The following is a 25,051-nucleotide window of genomic DNA, read 5'->3' as shown; positions in this document are numbered from 1 at the left end:
TAGCTTCAAATGTCAAACTCAGCCATATATAATATTTACTTACGACTAGTCTTGACACAAAACATCCAAAATATCCTATAAGTCATACAAATGAGAAGGATTTATGGTCATTAACCTTCAGTATGAAAAACTTGCTCTTCCAATACATTTATTGTTAATCCTGTTACATGTTGCAGCTGGCATCGGTCAATTCCAACAAAACAAGGAACATCAGACAAAGGGAAGATTTAGCAGTCATTGCCATTCGGCTGCATGCATAAACCACGTGACTTATTACTGGTGGAGATGGCTGTGAATAACGCTTGACTAAATAAAACAGACAGAAGGACAGGTATTGAGGCACACACAGGTTGATTCTATCTTGGTAAATGAGGCCTCTGGGCTTCAAGAAATAGCTATGGAAAAGATTACCTAAAGTTGGTTATTGATTTAATAACATTTTCACTGTAGTGTTGTCTGCGCCATTCACACGTGACTCCTGAGTTCATGACCAGTAAGTCAATAAACAACAGGTTCCATTTACAAAATTGGGTTTGAGGTTTAAAAATGTTATGTTTGTCCCTTGCGAGGTCACACTTCCTCTAAAATGTAGGTGTAGGGCCTAATGTGATTAAAGGTGTTGCCGTGCCAACACGTTCCCTCTCCGTTTCTGCCTTTCTTTACAAAACCACCTAGGGCTGACTTTTAAGTGGTGTTGTATCCATTTTAAATCTGTGTTAAATTTAGAGGCTTATCTCCCCCTTTACTGTTCTCCCCCATTGTCTTATCAGCTTGGAGAGTTCCACTTGTCTGTTTGGTTTTTGGATTTCTGTCAGCGTTCCTATCTGACAGAACCTCATTGACAGACTTCAAAGATCCATTCCTTACTGGGATCTACTGTAGATGCACTGGAATTCTGCAGCTGCAAGCAAACACTGACAAAAGATTGCGTAGAAACAACGTTATCCTCTGTTAAAATTAACATGTCAGTTGCATATACAGTACCAACAAATTGAGAGCTTGTTCTCAACTGGCCAACCTGGTTAAATAAAGGTGAAATCATGTATTTTTATTCAGTACAGTGCCTGGTAAGTCTACACAGCCCTTGCACAGTTGTCACATTTGCTGCCTTAAAATTTTATTTAAAAAATAACAGATGACTGGATTTTTCCTCCTACTGATCTACACGACTTACTCAGACATTTTCAATGAAAATAAAATATATATTCAACCTTTAAAATAATAAATTAAGTAAGTACAACTAAGTTGATGTCTTGATTGTGTGTAATACTTGGTGGCAGCACCTTTCGCAGCAATGGCGAAGGTGCAATGAAGATGTCGGAAATCAGATATGACGTCAATTGTTTTAGCGCTATCCACAGAGTTGGTTCAATGCACCAATAAATCTTCACAATTGACTTTTGTGCTTTGCTGGCATCTTGGAGGTAAAAGTGGGACAATGTATACTGTGCTAATGACGATACAAAAACAATCGTTAGAGTAATGTACAATACGGTGGACGTCGCCATTGTTATGCACCTCCATTTAACTGGAAATCATCTTGAATAAGATTCTAACAACTCTTAGGCCAATTTACTGAGCTTGAGCATTTTTGACAAAAACAATGGATATGTTGTCCTAAGAGTTAGTAGAATCATATTCAAAATTATATAAAATGATACTTTTCACTTAAATGTAGGAAAACGTAGGAAAAATAATATAATTTTAATCCAGGCAGGAAAATATGACAACTGTGCAAGGGGTGTGTAGACTTTCAATTGGCATTGTAATAGGTCCGAACTGAGCTGTGCCAATTTTCACCCTGATAGCTTGATAGAAACACTTGCTTGAAAACTAGTTACAGATTCATCATGTGGTTGTTATCAATCCTCAGTTTCATGCACACAACTGACCTTAGAAGGATAGAAAAATACATATGCATGCACACGTACACACACATTCCCACCTTTGTCGTCTTCATTTATTATTCTTGCAGTGCTAACCTGACTTTCTCTCACACAGCCATTCTAATCATTTCTATGACAACAAGGCATATGAAGCTACTAATCAAAGCCATCAATGACAGGTTTGAAGTCGACACATCTTTCCGAGAACGGTCCCAAAGTCCCACCTTTAAATGTTATCCCATTAACACTTTGGCAGAGGATACCAATCCTGTCTCTGATGGTACTTTCTGAAGTCAAATGGTAGACTAGAGGAATAGGCGGGCACGCCGAGGGCTTTGATGGAAAAAGTCTTGGGTGATTACACTGGGTTTGATTACATTGGCTGGCTGCATGTCTGTCTGGGCAGCTTCCTGGTGCCTGAGAGGCAGAGGGGGAGAGAGAAGATTAGAAGCAGAATGAGAGGGAAAAGGAGTGAGAGAATAAGAGGGTGAGGGAGAAAGAAGGATGTCTAAAAAGAGAAAGATGCAGAGAGAAACCAAGACAGAATTAGGATAGAAGAAGGGATGAAGATAACAGAAAGACTGCGAAAGAGAAAGCTCAATATGAGAGCTGACGAGGGTCGGCTGCTTAGGCGAGCCAGTGCTGTGCGCCGTGTGTTAATTTATTAGCCTTTCCTGCCGGCTCACCTGCTCCCTCGCCTCCCCCTCACCTGTTCGCTCCGAGCACTAACGAGAGACGACAGGGGTGGCCCTTACGGCCCAACGCCAGGATGTGATCATTAGAGATGGAGGGGAGAAATGTCAAACTATCTACTCACACACACACACACACAGTCACTCTTCACCAGGGGGTTGCCACCCTCTCAAAGCAACTGCAGTCATCCACCTGCACACCTGAGCAATCTCATCCCTCTGTTTCTACATCCTCCTCGCTTTCTCCTTGTCTTTCTTTTACTCCACTGTCCTTTTCACTATCCCTCAATACATATTTGGTTTATGTCAAATATTTTAGCTTCTTTATTGAGATCCCTGTGTGGCTCTAGATCATTGCTGAGACATGTCAGAGGTGCCAGAGGTACCTCATAGATACTAAAGGTATTTCAGTCTTCATACAGCTTGTGCGAAACACTCCAAAAATAGACGTGCATATTAAACAAATGTCTCATGAATGTGTGAATATAGAGGGAAGGAAAGCATATGAGAGGAAGAGAGCGACATGACATTTTAAAATGTCTTTATTCTTTTGGAACTTCTGTGAGTGCAATGTTTACTGTTCATTTTTATTGTTTATTTCACTTTTGTCGACTTCACTTGCTTTGGCAATATTAACGTATGTTTCCCATGCCAATAAAGCTCTTGAATTTAATTGAGAGAGAGAAAGGGGAAAACTTAAAGGCAGTCAAACAAATCAAACATATAATAGAATGTACAAACATTCCCTCACATCCTCACCAAATCAGATTATGGTCACCCAGACCGATCTCTGCCCATTGCAAACACATGAAAGGCCTCAGTTCAACACATTGATGCAGGGTAATCAATGGGTCTTCATGCAGAGCATGGATCCAGCGAGAGGCATCCATAAATCTCTCTCATATATTTGAGAAACAGATTTCAGGTTTAGATATGTCTTTCCTGAAAGAGGATGTTAACATCTCGCTCGCTCACTCACTCAGAGTACTGTCTTTTATACAGGCAAGACCAAGGTGCACAAACACAGGGGTCAAGAGTCTATCAGCCATGAGATTGTGCTAAGAAGGATACCCCAATACATCGTTCAAGGATCATCTCCTCTCCATCTTCCAACCATTAATGGACGATAAAACTGATCCAAGACCTGCTCTAACAAGCACTGTGTTATCTGCTAAGTGACCAGCAAAAATGGCATTGGTGAATAGCATAAAAGGAACAATGGGCCAGAAGGTTGCTATGGAGATGAGCCAATTGTCTGTTGTCTGCAGGTCTCATTATTATGGGAACACCATTAGCTTCTATAGACATTAGGACTGACAAGAACAGGCCTTAATCAAATTTACGGGAGGAATCAGGTCTAATTGAGTTCTTCACACAGCACATTATCTTAATGGGTGGCAATGTAATAATGAACAACACATTAGCACACATTTTTTTTGCAATAATTCTGAGGACAAACGTTCTATTCATCAACAAGCTAGGAAGTGGGATTGAAGTCATTTAATGGTTCCTGTGATTAGCCTCCCATTTTCAAGTCAAAAGAAGCTGCTCTAATCCCAGTACGAGTAACAATGGCATTTATTTCAAAATACGCCTTCAGATGAATAAGCCTAAATGGTTTACAGAGGACAGTAACCACTGATCACACCAACATACGCTTACTAGTTACAGCCACCGCTTAACTACTAATTGGTGCCATGGAAGACCCCCTGGAAAAAGGTGAAGGGGAGGGAGGACATCCTTGCCTTAGTTGACAAGAGCACGCTGATTAAAAAGTCTCATCAGCCAATGACCTTTAAGATACGCATTCAAAGAGATCTGTGCTTAGCTGGAGCCACCTGAGTTAAGGAAAGTGATCAAGGAAAGGACATTAAAGACTCACAGTTTCTGTTCTAATATCCCCACTAGTATACCACATTGGGCATATTGCATCTTGATTATACAATGTATCCTAACATTAACAGTTTTGTGGTTACCTAGGGAGCACTTCAAACAATCTAGAAATTGATCAAAATTAAAATGTTATGTAGAGGGCAAAAAGTGTGTGGGCGCGTGTTTGTATGTACGTGTATGTGATCCAATTCTCACCTGACAGGCGTTGTACAGCAGCTGGTGCTCAAACTTCTTGATGCCCAAAATCAGCTGGAACATCTCATACAGCTGCTCCTTACTGAGTATCAACTCGGACACGGCACTGAGGTGCATCCTCTGGGGCTGGCGCCGCAGGTCCTCATCCCCCCTGTAGATGGCGTCGTACTTGGCAATCCAGGAGCTCAGCACTGTCTCTTTGCTCAGGCCGTCGATCTCGGGCAAGCTGCGCACCCGGCGCTCAATGTTCTTCTTGAAGACGTCACGGAAGTCGCAGGCCGAGCAGCCGCCACTCTGCACCATCCTGGACACCCGCTCACTGTTCAGAAAACCCTGCACAGGAGGAAACCAGGGAGTGTAAGGATCCAGAAGTAAGCTAGACTAATGTAGCGCTGCTAAGTTAATGTAGCTATTTAACCCTTTACACTGGTACACAGGCTGAAAACAGCAGAGTTGGGCACTGATAAATGCCTAAAATGGAACACAGTGGTTGTACAGTAACATGCTATACTTGATGTCAGAACTCTGGGTCTGCACTTCACAGTGCTGTATGGGTTGACTAACAGCCGTTCTGAACTTGAGCGCGACAAGCAGTTGCTCCAATCCATCACGCTAATTGGGAAACTTTTGCTGCTTTTTTTTAATGTCTAAGTGAGGGAAATTCTGTAAATGAAGAGGACTCAATGTATTTTGAAAGATGAGATGTTAAGGATTGTAATACCGTTTTGAGTCTAAATGTGTACTTTACATTTCCATATTATTTAACTCATGTCACAGTGTCAACGTTTATGATCACTATGTTTGAGGTACAAGATAACATGTCGTCATACTCTGGGTTATTCTGAACAGAATGAGCCTGTTTTTCCATTGTGAAGAACATTTGCCGCTGCACATGCACCTGAACACACTCCGTTCTATAAGCACCAAAATGATGATCCATTTCCCTGAATTGCATTGTGAAAGCCTAAACACCCTTAGCTAGTCATGTTGGCAATAGAATAGGCTTTCAAATGATGCCCACCTAACCCAGATTGCGATTTATAAATGGACCATTTTTGGATTGGAGAAACAAAAATAGTAATTGTGTGATGGCAGGGATGCAGGTTTGTGTTCCAAACAAAATAATTACAAGTGTCTTCGCTCTAGTTCCTCAATGCCACCACTAGCAGAAAAAAAAAACTTTATAGTTGAAGGCTCTTCTTTGAGTCATAAAAATGAATTGAAATTACTTAGGAACTGTGTACACCTTGGAGAGGTGTGTGACCACTTGGAGACACCAGTTAGTCCTCGCACTCAAACGCTTGTCATTTGTTGCACAAACAGCACATTTTCCAGGAATATTCATACCATATTACTAATGTATCCTGGGTATTTTCAATACACTAAATGTAAAATGCAAAAAAATCAACAGTGTAAAGTTTGGACTCCATCTTGTGTCAAGTGAACTGTTGTGGCCTCAACTTTGGTCTAATAATTTTCCCATAATCTCGTAACTGTTCCCTTTCAATTACTACCATGGTTATCCATATGCTTTTCATATTGCTTCTGTACGAAACATTTCAATTTAGCCCTATCAATATATAGGCACATTTTTTGCCATTGTTGCACTTTGTTATAGTCCCTGATAACCTTACCAATGGCCATTACTCCAATGGTGCATGACACCAGAGTGTGACCTCCACTGTTCCCCGGGCGCCTAAGACGTGGATCTCAGCACCTCTTTGATTCAGAGGGGTTGGGTTAAATGCGGAAGACATTTCAGTTAAATCCATTCAGTTCTACAACTGACTAGGTATCCCCCTTTCCGTGTTGCATTTCTGAGAAACAGTATTTTCTTACATCCCACTATGTACATGAGATACAAACATGAAAATAATAAATGTTGATATACAATACAAAAAATACCTTAATATGTAACATAAGTAGATCAAGAAATGAAACAATAAAACTGTGTAGGTTGATTTAGCTCAGGGTAATCTCCTTACATAGGCTCCAGTGGTATTAAACTTGTAGGTTTTATGTCCAGCTCAGGGCAGGCAGAATGTGTTTCTTCCTCAGGGCTTTACCTGCAGACTCACTCGGATTCTGTCTGCTGGTAGTCATGACGCCTGGGAGGGGAGGATGAAGTTCACATGAAGTTCATGTTTTAAGGCTCACTCAAGGGTCTCGTCTGGATGTAGCCATTAGGGGAGGCTAATCTGTATTTGTATTTATCATGGAACCCCATTAGCTGCTGCCAAGGCGGGTTATACTGGCCTCTCTGCTTCAGAGAAGCTCCTGACTCTTCACATGGTGTGCGAGTGATATAACCCAGGCCCTGTGTGTCCCCAAGCACTCTCATTTGGTAAGTTCTGCAACCGTAAAAGCCTTGGGTTCATGCATGTTAACATCAGAAGCCTCCTCCCTAAGTTTACTTTATTCACTGCTTTAGCACACTCTGCCAACCCTAATGTCCTAGCCGTGTCTGAATCCCGACTTAGGAAGGCCACCAAAAATTCTGAAATCTCCATTCCCAATTACAAAATGTTCCATCAAGACAGAACTGCTAAAGGGGGCGGAATTGCAATCTACTGTATAGAGAGCCTGCAGAGTTCTGTCATACTATCCAGGTCTATGCCAAAACAGTTTGAGCTTCCACTTTTAAAGATCCATCTCTCCAGAAAAAAGTCCCTCACTGTTGCCGCTCGTTATAGACCCCCCTCAACTCCCAGCTGTGCCCTGGACACCATATGTGAGTTGATTGTCAAGGAAGATGGTGCCGGAGCAGATGGCTGACGTGTTACGGTCTCCTAACCAATTGTGCTATTGTGTGTTTTTTTTCACGATATGTGTCAATTATTTTGTAAATAATGTTTCTGCAACCGTATCTTACGGCAGAAAAGAGCTTCTGGACATCAGGACAGCGATCACTCACCTCGGATTAGACAAAGATTAAATAAATAATAAACTAGACGAGGTACGATCACGAATATCCTACCAACGGGACATCAAAAACTGTAATATCCTATGTTTGACGACATGGATATTCAGTTAGTGGAATATACGCTGCACCGGCAGGATAAAACAGTAAACTCCAATAAGAATAGGGGGGTGGTCTGTGTATATTTGTAAACAACAGCTGGTGCAAGAAATCTAAGGAAGTCTCTAGATGTTGCTCGCCTGAAGTAGAGTATATTGTGATAAATTCCAGGCCACACTACTTGCCTGGAGTATTCTCAGCTATACTTTTTGTGGCTGTTTATTTACCAACACAGACAGATGCTGGCACTAAGACTGCACTCAGTCAACTGTATAAGGAAATAAGCAAACAGGAAACCACTCACCCAGAGGCGGCGCTCCTAATGGCCGGAGACTTTTATGCAGGGAAATTTAAATCAGTTCTACCAAATCTCTATCAACATGTTAAATGTGCAACCAGGGTGGAAAAAAATCGTAGATCACCTGTACTCCACACACAGAGATGCGAACAAAAGCTCTCCCTCACCCTCCATTTGGTAAATCCGACCACAACTCTATCCTCCTGATTCCTGCTTCCTTGCCCTTTGCCACCTGGACAAAAGGAACAACTATGTGACAATGGTGTTCATTGACTACAACGCAGCGTTCAACACCATAGTACTCTCAAAGCTCATCACTAAGTTGAGGACAGTCGTGAAGAGGGCACGTCGGGAGGGACGGCTACGGCATCTCTGATTGATTCCGTTTCGGGAGGGACGGCATCTCTGTTTGATTCCGTTTCGGGAGGGACGGCATCTCTCTCTGTTTGATTCCGTTTCGAGAGCGACGGCTACGGCATCTCTGTTTGATTCCGTTCCGGAGGGACGGCATCTCTGTTTGATTCCGTTTCGAGAGCGACGGCTACGGCATCTCTGTTTGATTCCGTTTCGGAGCGACGGCTACGGCATCTCTGTTTGATTCCGTTTCGGGAGGGACGGCTACGGCATCTCTCTGTTTGATTCCGTTTCTGGAGGGACGGCTACGACATCTCTCTGTTTGATTCCGTTTCGGGAGAGACGGCATCTCAGTGAACAGAGTTACCAGAGTGGAAACAGCAGATGGAGATGAATCGCAGCTCCTCGTGGGCAGTAATGGTGCGGAACAAAAGCACTTTGTGTTGGGAAAACACAAACCAACAAAACAAATGTGTTTGTGTCAAGAGAAAAGCCATTTCCTGAGCCGGAGTGAGATTTCAGCATGGGGGGGGGGGGGGGGGATGCCTAAACTCAAGGACAAGTTCTTCTGAAATGCAGTCAGGAAGAGAGCCAGGCTTCAGGAAGATAAATGGAGTTAACTGGTTAAAAAGGTGGGTAGATGAAGGTGCCACTGGCATGAACTGCTAAAGGGGGTAATCTGGTTTACGAAAGCCAAGACAAGTTCCTTTATTTGAATCGCAGTTAGGCAAAGGAAGCAACAGTCCACCACATGCAGAGGGATGGCAAACTGACAAACAGGAGAAACACATTTTGCTAGACAAAGAGGGAGGAGGTAGGCTAACAGATGTGAGTGTCACTAGCAGATAAGTTTGCTCGTGACTGATTGGTTTAAATTCAAGCGTATTTTGTGAGCCTGGTGCGATGCAGAGCTAGGCAACGAGGTGAGTTTGGCTAATTGTTCAGCGATTCAACGACGGCTGTGTGGGGGCGGTTGGAGGGGGGGGGACACTTATGACAATGTACACAGAGTATAATATAAATAATAATAATATATGCCATTTAGCAGACGCTTTTATCCAAAGCGACTTACAGTCATGTGTGTATACATTCTACGTATGGGTGGTCCCGGGGATCGAACCCACTACCCTGGCGTTACAAGCGCCATGCTCTACCAACTGAGCTACACAGGACCATATACAAAACATTAAGAATGCCTGCTCTTTCCAAGACAGACTGACCAGGTGAATCCAGGTGAAAGCTATGAAGGGGAGGAAAAAGGTTAATGAAGGATTTTTAGCTGTGCACGCCCTTGAGAAGGCAAGACAAAGAATTGAAGTGCCTTTGAACAGGATATGGTAGTAGGTGCCAGGCGCACCAGTTTGTGTCATGAACTGCAACACCACTGGGTATTTCACGCTCAACAGTATCCTTGTGTCAAGAATGGTCCACCAGCCAATAGACATCCAGCCAAATGACGCAACTGACGCAAGTATTGGCATCAACATGGGAAACTTTTGACACCTTGTAGAGTCCATGCCCAGACAAATTGAGGCTATCCGGAGGGTAAAAAGTGGATGAAACTCAATATACATTATGTCAAGCCTCAATTCAAAGGCATGTCAAACCAAGTGTCTAAAGGTTTTCAATCCTCCCTTGTACTTGATTGATTAGTTGGAACTCCCCTCACCTCGTTGTCTTGGTTCTTAAATTGGATACAAAGGAAATAAAAACTAGTAGACACACGGCTGTCCAGGAAATAGGTTTCAGAGCCCTGGTTCTTCTCCACCAGAAAACCCGTTTAAAACTAGAAGATTGTCATTGTGATGCTAGGCGACATGGACCAAAATCTAAAGATTGCCTGAATTGATGCAGTAATGATACATTTATAACAATATGCATCCCTTTTTTCATTATTATTCTTTAAACGACTACTGGTTTAATGGTTGTAGCCATCAATTGTCCCATTAACAATCACCCATATTAGCAAACTTCACATTTCTCTAATGTAGGCTACTTATCGTAATGAACGACATCAGCAAAACGCCTCCAATAAGTGATCGGTATGGTCGGTGTTGATCATTTTAGGTATATCATCCCAGCACTACATGTGCCATATTTTCCTCGCAGGAAGAATGTGCCAATAATAGTCAAACATTATAACCCTTCAATGTACATATTATGTTGTATACATAAATGGAAGCACTACAAAACTATTCCATGGTTCAGTGACGTACGAAGCAGCTTACTGATAAGACACTCGTTATCTTAATAGGTGTTTCAGATAATAGTTTTGTTCACCTAGGATACGAAGATATGTGTGTTTGTGTTGTTAACATCAATGAAGCAGACCCCTTTCTAGCTCATTAATGCAGCCCAACCCCAAGTCAGCATGCTCCTTTATAACAGCGGCAGGCTGAGCACCCAGGAAACAGTTGGATTTAGGGCAGGGGGCATCCCAAAAGGTCACCTCTGTCATGGTCATGGTCCCTGAAAAGACTCAACCAGCAGGGCCTTGCCAAGCCTACTATCCCTCTCTCCCTTCCGTCCCCACCCGTGGATCCCTGGTCGATGAGACTAACCGCTAAACCCAGCCCCACATTCAAACAACTTAGCTCCGCATCTGTAAGGGAAGCATCTAGGAGAGATCAATCCAGTAGAGTTGGAGGAATTCCAGAAGAGGGAGATGTTGTTTACACATAATTGAAATTGACCTAAATGTGATCTCATTAACCGGAAATAAGTCGCTCTGGATAAGAGCGTCTGCTAAATGACTTAAATGTAATGTAAATGTAAATACTGTACACTGAGTGTACAAAACATTAGGCACACCTTCCTAATATTGAGTTGCGCCCCTTTTGTCCTCAGAACAGCCTCAATTCATTGGAGCATGGACTCTACAAGGTGTCAAGGGTTCCACAGGGATGCTGGTCCATGTTTGGCAAATCTTACCACAATTCTATCCTTCTGATTCCTGCTTACAAGAAAACATTAAAGCAGGAAGCACCAGTGACTCAGTCTATAAAAAAAGTTTTCAGATGAAACAGATGCTAAAACTACAGGACTGATTTGCTAACACAGACTGGAATATGTTCCAGGATTCTTCCGATGGCATTGAGGAGTACACCACATCAGTCAGGCCTTTCTAATCGATTTGGCTCGGGTATTCTGGAAGGATATTGACCTCATCTCGTCAGTAGAGGATGCCTGGTGGCTCTTCAAAAGTGCTTTCCTCACCATCTTAAATAAGCATGCCCCTTTCAAAAAATGTTGAACTAAGAACAGACATAGCCCTTGGTTCACCCCAGACTTGACTGCCCTTGACCAGCACAAAAACATAATGTGGCGTACTGCACTTGCATCGAATAGTCCCCTCGATATGAAACTTTTCAGGGAAGTCAGGAACCAATATACTCAGTCAGTTTGGAAAACTACGGCTAGCTTTTTCAACATACACACTGAGCTAAAGGGTAGAGCTGCCGCTTTCAAGGAGCAGGACTCTAACCCGGAAGCTTATATAAGAATTCCAGCTATGACCGCCGATGAACCATCAAACAGACAGGCTACACAGAATCGTACTACACTGGCTCCGACACTCATCGGATGTGGCAGGGCTTGCAAACTAGACCCACTCCAATTTGCATACCACACCAACAGATCCACAGATGATGCAATCTCTATTGCACTCCACACTGCCCGTTCACACATGGACAAAAGGAACACCTGTGTGTGAATGCTATTCATTGACTACAGCTCAGCGTTCAACACCATAGTGCCCTCAAAGCTCATCACTAAGCTAAGGACCCTGGGACTAAACACCTCCCTCTGCAACTGGATCCTGGACTTTGACGGGCCACCCCCAGGTGGTAAGGGTAGGTAACAACACATCCGCCATTTTAAACCTCAACACAGGGGGCCATCAGTGGTGCGTGCTCAGTCCCCTCCTGTACTCCCTGTTCACTCATGACTGCACGGCCAGGCACGATTCCAACACCATCATTACGTTTGCCAATGACAACAGTGGTATGCCTGATCACCGACAATGATGAGGCAGCCTATAGGGAAGAGGTCAGAGAACTGACCGTGTGGTGCAAGGACAACAACCTCTCCCTCAACCTGATCAAGACAAAGGAGATGATCGTGGACTACAGGAAAAGGAGAACTGAGCACACCCCCATTCTCATCGACGGGGCAGTAGTGGAACAGGTTGAGAGCTTCAAGTTCCTTGGCGTCCACATCCCCAACAAACTAACATGGTCCAAGCACACCAAGACAGTCTTGAAGAGGGCACGACAAAACATATTCCTCCTCAGGAGACTGAAAAGATTTGGTATGGGTCCTCAGATCCTCAAAAGGTTTTACAGCGGCACCATCGAGAGCATCCTGACGGGTTGTATCACTGCCTGGTATGGCAACTGTTTGGCCTCAGACCGCAAGGCACTAAAGAGGGTAATGCGTACGGCCCAGTACATCACCAGGGCCAAGCTTCCTGCCATCCAGGACCTCTATACCAGGCGGTCTCAGAGGAAGGCCCTAAAAATGATCAAATGGCAACCCAGACGATTTGCATTGCGCCCCCTCTGGAACGCCGCTGCTACTCTGTTATTATCTATGCATAGTCACTTTAATAACTCTACCTACATGTAAATATGACCTCAACACCGGTACCCCCGCACATAGACTCTACCAGTACCCCCTGTATATAGCCCCGCTATTGTTATTTACTGCTGCTCTTTAATTATTTGTTATTCTTATCTTTTCTTGTGGTATTTTCTTAAAACTGCATTGTTGGTTAAGGGCTTGTGAGTAAGCATTTCACCTGTTGCATTTGGCGCATGTGAAAAACAAAATTTGATGTTGACTCCAATGCATCCAACAGTTGTGTCCAGTTGGCTGGATGTCCTTTGGAGGGGTTGACCATTCTTGATACGCATGGGAAACTGTTGAACATGAAAAACTCAGCAGCGTTGCAGTTCTTGACACACTCAAACTACCATACCCCGTTTAAAAAACGGCACTTAAATATTTTTTCTTGCACATTCACCCTCTACCAGGCAGAAATACACAATCCATGTCTCAAATAGTTTCAAGGCTTAAAGACCCTTCTTTAACCTATTTCCTCCCCTTCATCTACAGTACACTGATTGAAGTGGATTCAACAAGTGACATTAATAAAGGATAAAAGCGCTCACCTGGATTCATCTGGTCAGTCTCATGCAAAGACCAGCTCAACATGAAAACCAAATTACTTCACCTTACTCGGGTTGCACATTTTGGGGAATATTCAGAGGTGGAAACTTTCTGTGGGAATTAACTGAAATTAACATTAATACAATTTAAATGTAGATGTTTTTTGCATTGGATATATTGACCATATCATATGGAGACAGAAACAAACCTTTTACATTATAAGTAGACATGAAATAAAATAAAAAAAGTTACAAATTGAACTTTAATTAAATGAGTTGACTCTTCACATGGAATGATTTCACTGAACAACAAAACTGAATATTAAATGATCTGCAATGATCCAGGGCATCTCCCAAAAACGTTTACAACATACATCTGTAAAATTATAGTCTAGAAACTAAAGCTTTGGTTGTCTTCCTCTCAGGCTTCCATGTCTTCTCCCTGGACCGCCAATGTCCACCTCTTGAACATCAGACTCTGAGGACTCTTCTTCACTGTCACTTTCCAACCTTGATGAGGATGGCTCAAAAAGCCCGGATGGCCACCAATTGTTCAACCCTTGTATTGGTCAGCCTGTTGCGTTTTTTGGTGTGTGTGTTCCCAAACAAGGACCAGTTGCGCTCTGAGGCGGCTGATGTTGGTGGGATTTGGAGGATGCAGGCAACAGGGGAAAGAGCCTCAGATCGACAAAGTCTCTTCTACCACGTGGCTGATGATATATCTTGGGACGACATCCATATTGCATCTCCATCCCAAAGCCCATGCTTGGAAGTGCACTTCGCCAGACTGCCAAGAACCTTGCCCTCGGCCAAGGTGGCGAGACGCGGTAGTGATGTCATAGGCCTTGTCGATCTCTGCACCAGACAGGATGCTCTTGCCAGCATACTTGGGGTTCAACATGTATGCTGGGCTTGTAGCGGCTTTAGGCAGAAGTCTTCATGCTTTTTGATGCATTTCAGAACTGCAGTTTCCATTGCTTGGAGCAACAGTAAACTGGGCAGGGCAGTACGGATTTCTTCTCTTACATCTGCAAGCAGAGTCTGAACATCAGACAGGATGGCATTGTCTCCCTCAATCCGTGCAATGGCTACTGCTATAGGTTTCAGGAGTTTCAGGCTGCTTTACCACTCTCTCCCAAAATACATCATCCAGGAGGATCCTCTTGATGGGGTTGTCCATGTCGACAGACTGTAATATGGCCATTTCTTGGAGAGACTCCTTCCCCTCCAGGAGATTGTCAAACATGATGACAACACCACCCCAACCGGTGTTGCTGGACAGCTTCAATGTGGTGCTCTTATTCTTCTCACTTTGCTTGGTGAGGTAGATTGCTGCTATAACTTGATAACCCTTCAAATACCTAACCATTTCCTTGTCTCTCTTGTAGGGTGTATCAATTGTTTTCAGTGCCATGATGTTCTTGAGGAACAGATTCAATGCATGGGCAGTACAGCCAATGGGTGTGGTGTGAGGGTAGGACTTTCGACCAAGCAGTCTTCATGTTCGCAGCATCGTCTGTCACCAACGCAAATATACCTTCTGTGGTCCAAGGTCATTGATGACTGCCTTAAATGAAGAGACTGCTGTCTCTGTTGTCCCTTGTGTCTGTGCTCTTGTAGAATACTGGTTGAGGGGTGGAGATGATGTAGTTCATTATTCCTTGCCCACGAACTTTCAACCACTCATCAGAGATGATTGCAATACAGTCTGCTTTCTCTATGATTTGCTTGACCTTCACTTGAACTCTGTATCCAGCAAATGAGTAGATAAAGCATGTCTGATTGGAGGGGTGCATGCTGGGCGAAGAACATTCAGAAATCTCTTCCAATACACATTGCCTGTGAGCATCAGAGGTGAACCAGTTGCATATACAGCTTGAGCAAGAAATTCATCAGCATTTCTCTGACTACCTTCCTCCATTGAGTAAAAAAAAAAAACATGAGCTGTTGCTATAGATAAGGTGTTTGATTAATCATTTTCACCTCGAATAGAAGTAGAGGGACTTTAGTCAGAGGTTGCTTGTTGTGAGCGCTGAGGGAACTTGATGCACTTGGCCAGATGATTCTGCATATTTGTTGCATTCTTCATATACGATTTGGCACAGTATTTGCAAATGTATACAGCTTTTCCTTCTACATTAGCTGCAGTGAAATGTCTCCACACATCAGATAGTGCCTGTGCCATTTTTGTGTAAAGATAAGAAAAAATGTGTAAAAAAACAAACAAATACAATTTCAAGTACAAATAGCTAAGCAGTTAGTAAGATAAATGTTTTAAAATGAAACAAGTATGGAAACAGGTGAACTAACACTCAGCAGGCTCAAGCAAGCTAAAACCAACATGGTAGCAAAAAACTAACTAGCAGAAATTGTTAACAAGTTATAAATTATTTAACAAAAAAATCATGCATGTCATATAAAATATATTCACCCCACCCAGTATTGTAATCGTTAACTTACCAGAAAGCATGTAGTCCTTGGCTCAGACAGTGTAGTAGTGTGGGCTCAATAGTATCTCATTACTGTGCAAGATCATCTTGAGAATCAGCTGTACATGTGATGGAAGAAAGCACTGTGCATGCAGAGGGTTGCAATTCCATTGAATTGGGGATAGTTTAAACAAAATATTCCACAAGACCTAGAATTGCCTTATGTGTATCCCAAAAAAAGGTTCACTGTTATAAGCTAACTTTTTTTGATGGACATAAGCAAAATTCCCAAAATTCCCGGGCTTAACTTCCCATGGAAAAATTCCAGAAATTTACGGGAAAGTTTACGAACCTTTGGCTCCCTAACCTCTATGCAGTGCATCATTTTTTCACGCTACTTTCCTGCAGTTGTGATAGGAAGAGCAGATTGAGAACACTGTAAATACTACAACATCACCACTTTGGAATCGAGGTGGTGTTCATTTTCAACATCAAACTACTCGGCTTACTCGCTTCAAGCATGAAAGGTAGGCTGGTAGACTCATCCGCCATACCTTACAAGCGCCAGTACATATGTTTGAGTTCACGTCATGACCCCCTTTGTTGCTAAATCGAATGAAATGCCTTCGTCTTGGTAATTGCGGTGGCCTCTGAGGGTTCAAAATGCTTTATGGCTAATGCCTCCATTTTGTGCGGTGGCACAAATGTCACCCATTATTACTAATGAATTGGCCACCAAGGGGTTTCCTCTCTCCCTGTAGCTCTACTTAATTAGGGGTTTAAAATCTCATTCAATTATTTATAACCAACAGTGCAGAGTTCCACTTTTACTCCTCAGTTAAGAGATTAATAAGATATGCTTTGTTTGCAGTTGTATAATTATAGCTAATATCTGCATAAATTAATCTACTGAGGAAGATGGAAGCAGATTTGACAGCCTGGCTGGAAAAATAACACTGAAGCAGAGAGAGATGGCTGGCAGGTTTGGAGCTCATGGGTTTTAACTGCAAACTGCTCAATTTGTCAGAGGAGATCATTTCTCTCGCTCTACAGTATGTTTGTAGAGTTACTTAAATGAAGAAGTGAGTAATGAAATGTTTGAAATTCTAATGTGAGAAGAGTGATACATGCAGGGAGAGAAGAGTGAGTAAAAGCTTAACAAGTTGTTTACTGAATCAGACGAGATGTGTATCCTTCGAGAACTCAGCATTTCGTCCTTCAAAATAATATTAACACCTTTAGACGGTTCAAAAATACCCCATTGGAAAGTAAAGGAGCAACATCTGCACACTATACTTGACAGTATAATGTCAAAACAGAATGTCGAGGCTATGGGTCTTCATTCAAAACCACCAGTTTCATATCAGTTTTTCTCTGAAAGATGCTATGGATAGCTTCAATATTAGATATGCATAAAACATAGCTAATATTGAAGCGATAGCCTGTTGCAATATGAAACCATTTATCTGTTGCTCCCAGTCCACCTGTCTATCCTCTTTGTCTTTCAGAGTGAGTGGCCACGATACATCTCTGTTGGAATTGTATTTCCAATGAGCATATAGGCAACAGGAGAAGTCCAAAGACAAGAAACCCCAATAGACTGGCACACACACACACACACACACACACACACACACACACACACACACACACACACACACACACACACACACACACACACACACACACACACACACACACACACACACACACACACACACACACACACACACACACACACACACACACACACAGGCCTTAGTGACAAAGCAAGATGGTACCATTTCATTCGGTGAGCACTGAAACGTGATGGTGCGGATTTCTCAGTCTGAAACAGAAGAATATGACAATCTGGGATTGGGCAGCACACACACACACTGCAAATTTCCTTTTCAAGTATTAAAAACAGAAGGCGGAGGGATCACGTGACCCTTGAACGAGATGGCTGCATGAACTAAGAGCTCCGCTCAAGTAGTTTCCAATTCCTAATCTTACCTCCACTTCAAGTTTAAACTCCTTTAGCTTTAGTCAAAGTCATGGTGGCTACAAAAGGCGACATTACAGATAACATTTTTACCCGGACTTGAGCATTAGCGACTGAAAAAGCCTCCAATAAGCAGCTAGCTTCAGAAAAACCTAGAGCCATTAGCCAAGAGCAAGAGGACACCTCTGAGGCCCAACGAATGCTAATCCCACACTCTGTCGAAGACATCCTTTCTGAGTTGAGATCCCAACGTACATTACTCAACATTAAATTAGATGCCATCAACTCTCAGCTCAGTGCGATAGGGGGCAAGGTGACAATCCTGTAAAATGCTTTGCCTGACATTAACAACAAGATGTCCAGGCGCCCCGCGTTTATGGTTGAGGCAGATGGGCGAATCCTATCCATGGAAAACATATTGACAGACGCCATGGAAACAATAGCATATTCTAAAAAGAAAATAGAGCATCTGGAAGAGAAAACAGAGGACCTGGAAAACAGAGGGCGAAGGAATAATTGTGTTCTATTAAATCTGGGCGAAAAAGAAGAGGGAAACATGCCACTGATCCACTACCTGCAAGACAAACTTCCCGAGTGGCTCCACCGACAGGCCCATAGAACTCAAGAGAGCTCACCGAGCACTGAGGCCCCCACCAGCAGCCAGACAAACACAGTGCCCAATCACCATACGTTTCCTGTGACTCACCGACAAGGAACGAGTCCTACAGGCGGCGAAAATCAACACCATTACAGTGGGAAACGACAAACTCACTTTACACCAGGACCTGTCAGCTGGAATACGCTGAAAGCGCCGAGAGTTTGACGAGGTGAAGAAATACTCCATTGACCGAGGCATCTTTAGGGGATTCAAATACCCAAACGAGCTCAGGATTCTTCACCAAGGAGCCCTGCAACACTTCAAAACTCCCGAAGAGGCAAAACGTTTTTTTGAAAGACAATCCTGGTCAATGACAAACGGACCAATGACTAAATGCAATTAATGCCATTACTAAAGGAGGTAAGACAACATATAGCCGATATCCAAAGACCTAGCTAAATATCATTATAGCTGTCTAATCTCGATTTATGTTCCTTTAGCTGAGAGGGATAGGCTCTATAGCCTAACCTAGGCCTACTAACATTTCGGCCTACTTTTATTTCCCTTTTTCTTGTTTTTTTCCGCTAATATTACTTGTTGTTCCCTATGTCCCTTGGGGGAGGTATATGTAGGCTTGACTATTAATTTGATTTTCTCCCTCTTCTAATGTGGTCTGGACGGGGGCTACGTTGTCACTTACTCAATGCGGGGTGGAGAGGATGAGGCATTTCTTTGGTGGGGAGAGGGAGACGTTGTGCGTTGCTAACTGTTCCCGTTTTTTTTTCGGAACACAGAATTGAGACTGGGGGGGGGGGGGGTAATAGATCCAACGGGATATGTCGAGTTGTTAGGGAACTCGGCTGGGGTGTTCAGAGATGATTTAATGTACACCATTTATTTTCCTTTTATGTGAACGCAGCTTGAACTATTATCCACCTTTACCCAGAGATGACTTGCACTAAAGTTCGATTACTGTTCGATGACTAGCACCTTAAATCTAGGTCATGCAATAAAACGGAAAAAAGATACTATGTGCTCTAAAAAAGGAAAAAGCAGACATTACGCTATTACAAGAGACACACCCCTGTGATGCTGAACTCCACAGAGCTTGGGTGGGACTGGTGTATTTCTCATCTTTCAAATCAAAACAGTAGAGGTACAGCCATACTTATCCATAAGAATGTTCCATTCAAAATTGACAAAAACATATCTGATCCGAAGGGGAGATTTATTTTGATAACTGGGTCACTGTATGGACAACCAATTATTATCTTAAACCTATCTAACACAGATACTCCTGCCTTCATGTCAAAAATGATAACCCTGTTCAATGAGCATTGTGTTTCCTTTGGCATGGTGGCCGGAGATTTTAATTGTACCCTTAACCAAACCGTAGACAAATCATCAAGCCCCCACCAAAAATCCAAGATCTGCAAAGATGTTGAACTCTTACTAAAGAGATGGGACTGATCGATATCTGGAGACTAATAGCTCATCCATTGACTATACATTCTACTCTAATGTCCATAACACCTACTCCCGTATAGATTTCATTTTTATAAAGAGTTTCATAAATTCAGCCACGTGTACAATCGAGCCCATAGCACTTTCAGATCACGCCTTTGTCCACCTCCGCTTTGAACTCTGCAAAAACATCCTGAGTTCAAAGAGCTGGAAATTCAACACCTCCATGTTATTAAATGAAGCATTCCATACATTGGTAACTACATGGATAGACAACTACACACAAGACAACAAAGATTCTCCTGTTTCTCCGGCCACAATGTGGGACGCTGCCAAAGCCACACTAAGATGTAATCTAATTGCATATGCTTCATCTAAGAAAGAAAGCAATGGAAGCACACAGGCTAGATCTTGAGAGGGAGCTGGAATGCTGTGAAAGAGTACATAAACAATCCCCAGACTGCACCTCCTGGAGTCATCTTAAAGCAGCCAAAGCCAAACTGAATTTGGACTATACTTGGGAGACAAAAAAAATATGTTTTCTTTACTAAACAGAAATACCATGAGTATAGCAATAGGCCGAGTAGATTGCTTGCTTAACAATTTTTAAAAAAGAGCAGTACAATCATGGCTATCCAAACAGCAGAGGACAAGGTCACATATGACCCCAAAAATATCTATTTAACTTTATGATTTTTACTGCAAACTATATACCTCTGAGAGAAAACACAGAGGCAGAACTCCATTCCTTCCTAGAGGGGATCTCGCCACCTAAACTATCAGATACCGACCAAGAAGATCAACTCCCCCTTCACGCAATTACCTCCATGCCACCTAACAAGTCCCCAGGCCCAGATGGATTCTCCAAGACTCAATGTTCTCCAAGACTCAATGCACACAGCTCGCATTACAGTGTTGCTCAAAAAAGACAAGGACCCTCTATCCTGCTCGTCCTTCCGGCCCATAAGCTTGTTGGATTTCGAATCCAAAATAATTACCAAATTGCTCGCCGAAAGACTAAACACTCTTCTTACCAAAATAATAAAATAGGACCAAACTGGATTTAGAGACAGATACTCTTTTGATAACATTTGCCGTCTTTTTGATATTATTGATCAAGTAAACGCAGATGACCCCTGTCCTGCTGGCTTCACTGGATGCTGAGAAGGCGTTCGACAGGATGGAGTAGCGGTTTCTGTTCTCAGTCTTAGAAAAGTTCAATATGGGCCCAAACTTTATTAAAAATGGATCAAATCACTATACTCTCACCCAAATGCCATGGTGACTACTAACGGACTGAATTCTCACAGATTCCCTTTGGGACGGGCCACAAGACAAGGGTGCTCGCTGTCCCCCCTGCTCTACCTGTTGGGGGCGGAGCCTCTGGCAGGGCTGATAAGGAGCTAATGTAAAAATGAAAGAATCTAATTAAATCTAAGAATTTTTGTGCACATTTTATTACACTCCTTTGAGACTCCATAGAATGAAAACAGACATCTCTCCTAACTGTAAAATATGTACCTCTGAAAGTGGAACCTATATGTATTTTAGAACAGTAGAGAGATGGCCAGATTTTGGCAATCTATACATACTGCTGCACAGAAAATACTAGATGTACAGTTTGATATGACCCCGTGTATTTATCTTCTTCATGCCCAGCAGGACTTTGTTCTTGATCCTGACAGAGAAAATTTGCTCATGAATATTACATACTTTGCTAAGAAATGTATTCTTCTATTGTGGGCCTCTAATACTTCTCCTACATTTAAAATGTGGATTGACCAGATTGTTGACTTTCTCCCTCTTGAAAAGCTCACTTATGACCTCCGCAAGAGACAGCCCAAGTTTGATAGACTCTGGTCTCCACTACGCAACTATATTTCAAATTGGACAGAGTGAATGGGGTGATTAGGGAAATGAGCAGATACACAACATGTAAGGTGCTGTAAAATCTAAAAATGTATTATTTGCTCTTCGTCTCAGATAAGGCTGGAAATAGCTAATAAGAACCTTGATAGTGCTGCTGCAAGTTTTATATTTTCAATTTTTAAATAATTATATATTATTTGTATTTATTTTATTTTTTTAAAGTCTGCTACATCAGTGAATGTGGAATGTGTTTTGTTGGTTGATTGAAAAACAAGAAAACTTAATAAAACTTAAATAAAAAAAACAGCAGGAGGCGGACAGAGTTCCCTTGTCCTGCAACTCTGAAAGATAGTGGACTCCTGCTACGCGATGGTCACCTCTACAATATAACACTCAGTGTGTGTGTATGAGTGAGGGAGACTAACATGGAGAGTGAGAGAAAGAAAGTGAGAGAGGGATAGAGAGAAAGAGAGCAACAAAAGACAAAAAGGAAGAGTGAGGGAGAAAGGAAGAGAGACCAACAGGGAAATTAAAGGAGAGTCAGAAGAGTGGGAGAGGGAGAAACTATCGAATAGAGGGCCCCCCAGATAGACTATATTTGTACAAACATGTTTTCACTTACAGCTCTCTCAGACTTCAAAGCCAGTACCCTGAGCTTTGCCGTTTTCCTGGGCAGACAAACAGTAATCCCATTTTTAACCCCTGGGCAGTAAACAGGCCATGAAGAGGAGAGAAAGAGCGGGAAAGGGAATAGGGAAAGAGGCAGAAAGATGACTACCCACTGCTTGCTTTGGGTCTGGGAGATAAGTACACAAAACCCTGCCGGCCAAACTACTCAAAACAACATCATCCAAAGGAAACATCATGATGATGCAGACGTTGAATACAGTTGGAAAGTTTTCCGATCCCATTACTTTTTCCATATTTTGTTACATTACAACCTTATTCTAAAATGGATTAAATTGTCCCCCCCCCCTCAATCTACACACAATACCCCATAATGACAAAGCAAAAACAGGTCATTTTCTTTGCAAATGTATAAAAAAATACAAAATTAAATATCACATTTCCATAAGTATTCATCCCCTTTACTCACTACTGTGTTGAAGCACCTTTGACAGCGATCACAGCTTTGAGTCTTCTTGGGTATGAAGCTACAAGCTTGGCACACCTGTATTTGGAGAGTTTCTCACATTTGTCTCTGCGGATCCTCTCAAGCTCTGTCAGGTTGGATGGGGAGCATTGCTGCACAGCTATTTTCAGGGTTTCTCCAGAGATGTTAGATCGGGTTCAAGTCAGGGCACTGGGTGGGCTATTCAAGGAGAGACTTGTCCATTCAGAGACTTGTCCTGAAGACACTCCTGAGTTGTCTTGGCTTAGGGTTGTTGTCCTATTGGAAGATGAACGTTCAGCCCTGTCGGAGGTCCTGAGTGCTCTGGATCAGGTTTTCAAGGATATATCTCTGTACTCTGCTCCGTTCATCTTTCCCTTGATCCTGACTAGTCTCCCAGTTCCCACCGCTGTAAAACATCCCCACAGCACGATGCTGGTACCACCACGCTTCACTGTAGGGATGGTGCTAGGTTTCCTCCAGACGTGACGCTTGGCAATCAGGCCAAAGAGAATCTTGTTTTCTATGTTCTGAGTCCATTAGGTGCCTTTTGGCAAACTCCAAATGGGCTGTTATGTATCTTTTACTGAGGAGTGGCTTCCGTCTGACCAGTACCATAAATGCCTGATTGGTAGAGTGCTGCAAAGACTGTTGTCCTTCTGGAAGGTTCTCCCATCTCCACAGAGAAACTCTGGAGCTCTGTCAGAGTGACCATTAGGATCTTGGTCAGCTCCCTGACCATGGCCCTTCTCCTCCCGATTGAGCTCTAGGAAGAGTCTTGGTGGTTCAAAACTTCTTCCATTTAAGAAGGATGGAGGACACTTTGTTCTTGGGGAACTTCAAAGCTGCATACATTTTTGTTGGTACCCTTCCCTAGATCTGTGCCTCAACACCATCCTGTCTCTGAGCTCTACGGACAATTCCTTCAACCTCATGGCTTGGTTTTTGCTCTGACCTGCACAGTCAAGTGTGGGACCTTATATAGACATGTGTGTTCGTTTTCAATCAATTGAATTTACCATAGGTGGTCTCCAAGATGTAGAAACATCAAGGATGATCAATGGAAAGGATGCACGTGAGCTCAATTTCGAGTCTCATAGCAAAGGGTCTGAATACTTATGTAAATAAGGTATTTCACATTCGGAAAACATTCTAAAAACCTTGTTTTCGCTTTGTCATTATGGCGTATTGTGTTTACATTGAGTAAAACATATTACTTAATCAATTTTAGAATAAGGCTGTAATGTAACAAAATGTGGAAAAAATGGAAGGGGTCTGAATACTTTCCGAATGCACTGTATAGGTTTAATACTAAGGCTGGGAATTGCCAGGAATCTCACGATACGATATTATCAGGATACTTAGGTCCCGAAACTATATGTATTGCGATTCTCATGACTATCAGCCTCGTACAAATCAAAATCTCGTGATACCAGGATGGTTCGTACGAGGCTATGATTCTATACGTATTAACATACTGTGATTTTATTGCGATTCAATGTTCCAAACATATTGCTCACCAAATGTCTGCTGCAGAGGGATAAGGGAGAGCCATGAGAAAACGAGTTGATCAATCATGGAAATAAAAGTGCTGAAAAACATTTTTTTTTTTTAGATGAAGGAAAACAAGCTATGAAGGAAAAATACTGGTGTTTTAAAACTATACAATATGTAACTGCAGCCATTATTTCCCCCATTTAATACTGAGTCTGCTGTCGGATTCGTGCTTCGTAACTAAAGTAGGGGAAGTGAAGAGAGAAAAGCGGTATGTCGGATATCTTTCGATTTATGAAGGATATCAATGAGTGTTTCAGTTAGTCAGACATTGATAATCAGAAAAACAGGTCATGGTTTGAAAGATGAGCCTGAAGAACCTGCAAGGCACAAACTCACATGTCAGGTGTTATGTGATTAGTTGCTGCAGTAGTTCATCCTGATTGTTGAGCAGCTGCAAATAGTAGTCCTGAGACGAGTTCAACAACGCTTCTTGCCAAAGTAACTATTTTAGTTGAACGATTTGATTAAAAACATTCCAACATGTTACAGTGAAACATCAAACAACTATTTTTTGTTAGAATTACTGTGCCTTTT

General features: G+C 42.5%; 1 protein-coding gene across 7 annotated transcripts in view; it reads right to left on the bottom strand.

Moving 5' to 3' along the window:
- cadps2 (Ca++-dependent secretion activator 2) overlaps nucleotides 1-25,051 on the bottom strand; it is a 325,603-nt gene that overhangs the window by 245,097 nt on the left and 55,455 nt on the right. For all 7 annotated transcript variants that reach the window (XM_046352457.1, XM_046352453.1, XM_046352452.1 and 4 more), the window contains exon 3: nucleotides 4,667-4,999. In XM_046352457.1, coding sequence (XP_046208413.1) covers nucleotides 4,667-4,999 — 333 coding nt within the window. The remainder of the gene's footprint in view (nucleotides 1-4,666; nucleotides 5,000-25,051) is intronic.

The sequence above is a fragment of the Oncorhynchus gorbuscha genome, linkage group LG06 (assembly GCF_021184085.1).
Source record: "Oncorhynchus gorbuscha isolate QuinsamMale2020 ecotype Even-year linkage group LG06, OgorEven_v1.0, whole genome shotgun sequence".
NCBI classification, from domain to species: domain Eukaryota; kingdom Metazoa; phylum Chordata; class Actinopteri; order Salmoniformes; family Salmonidae; genus Oncorhynchus; species Oncorhynchus gorbuscha.
This window is presented reverse-complemented; position numbering and strand designations above follow the sequence as displayed.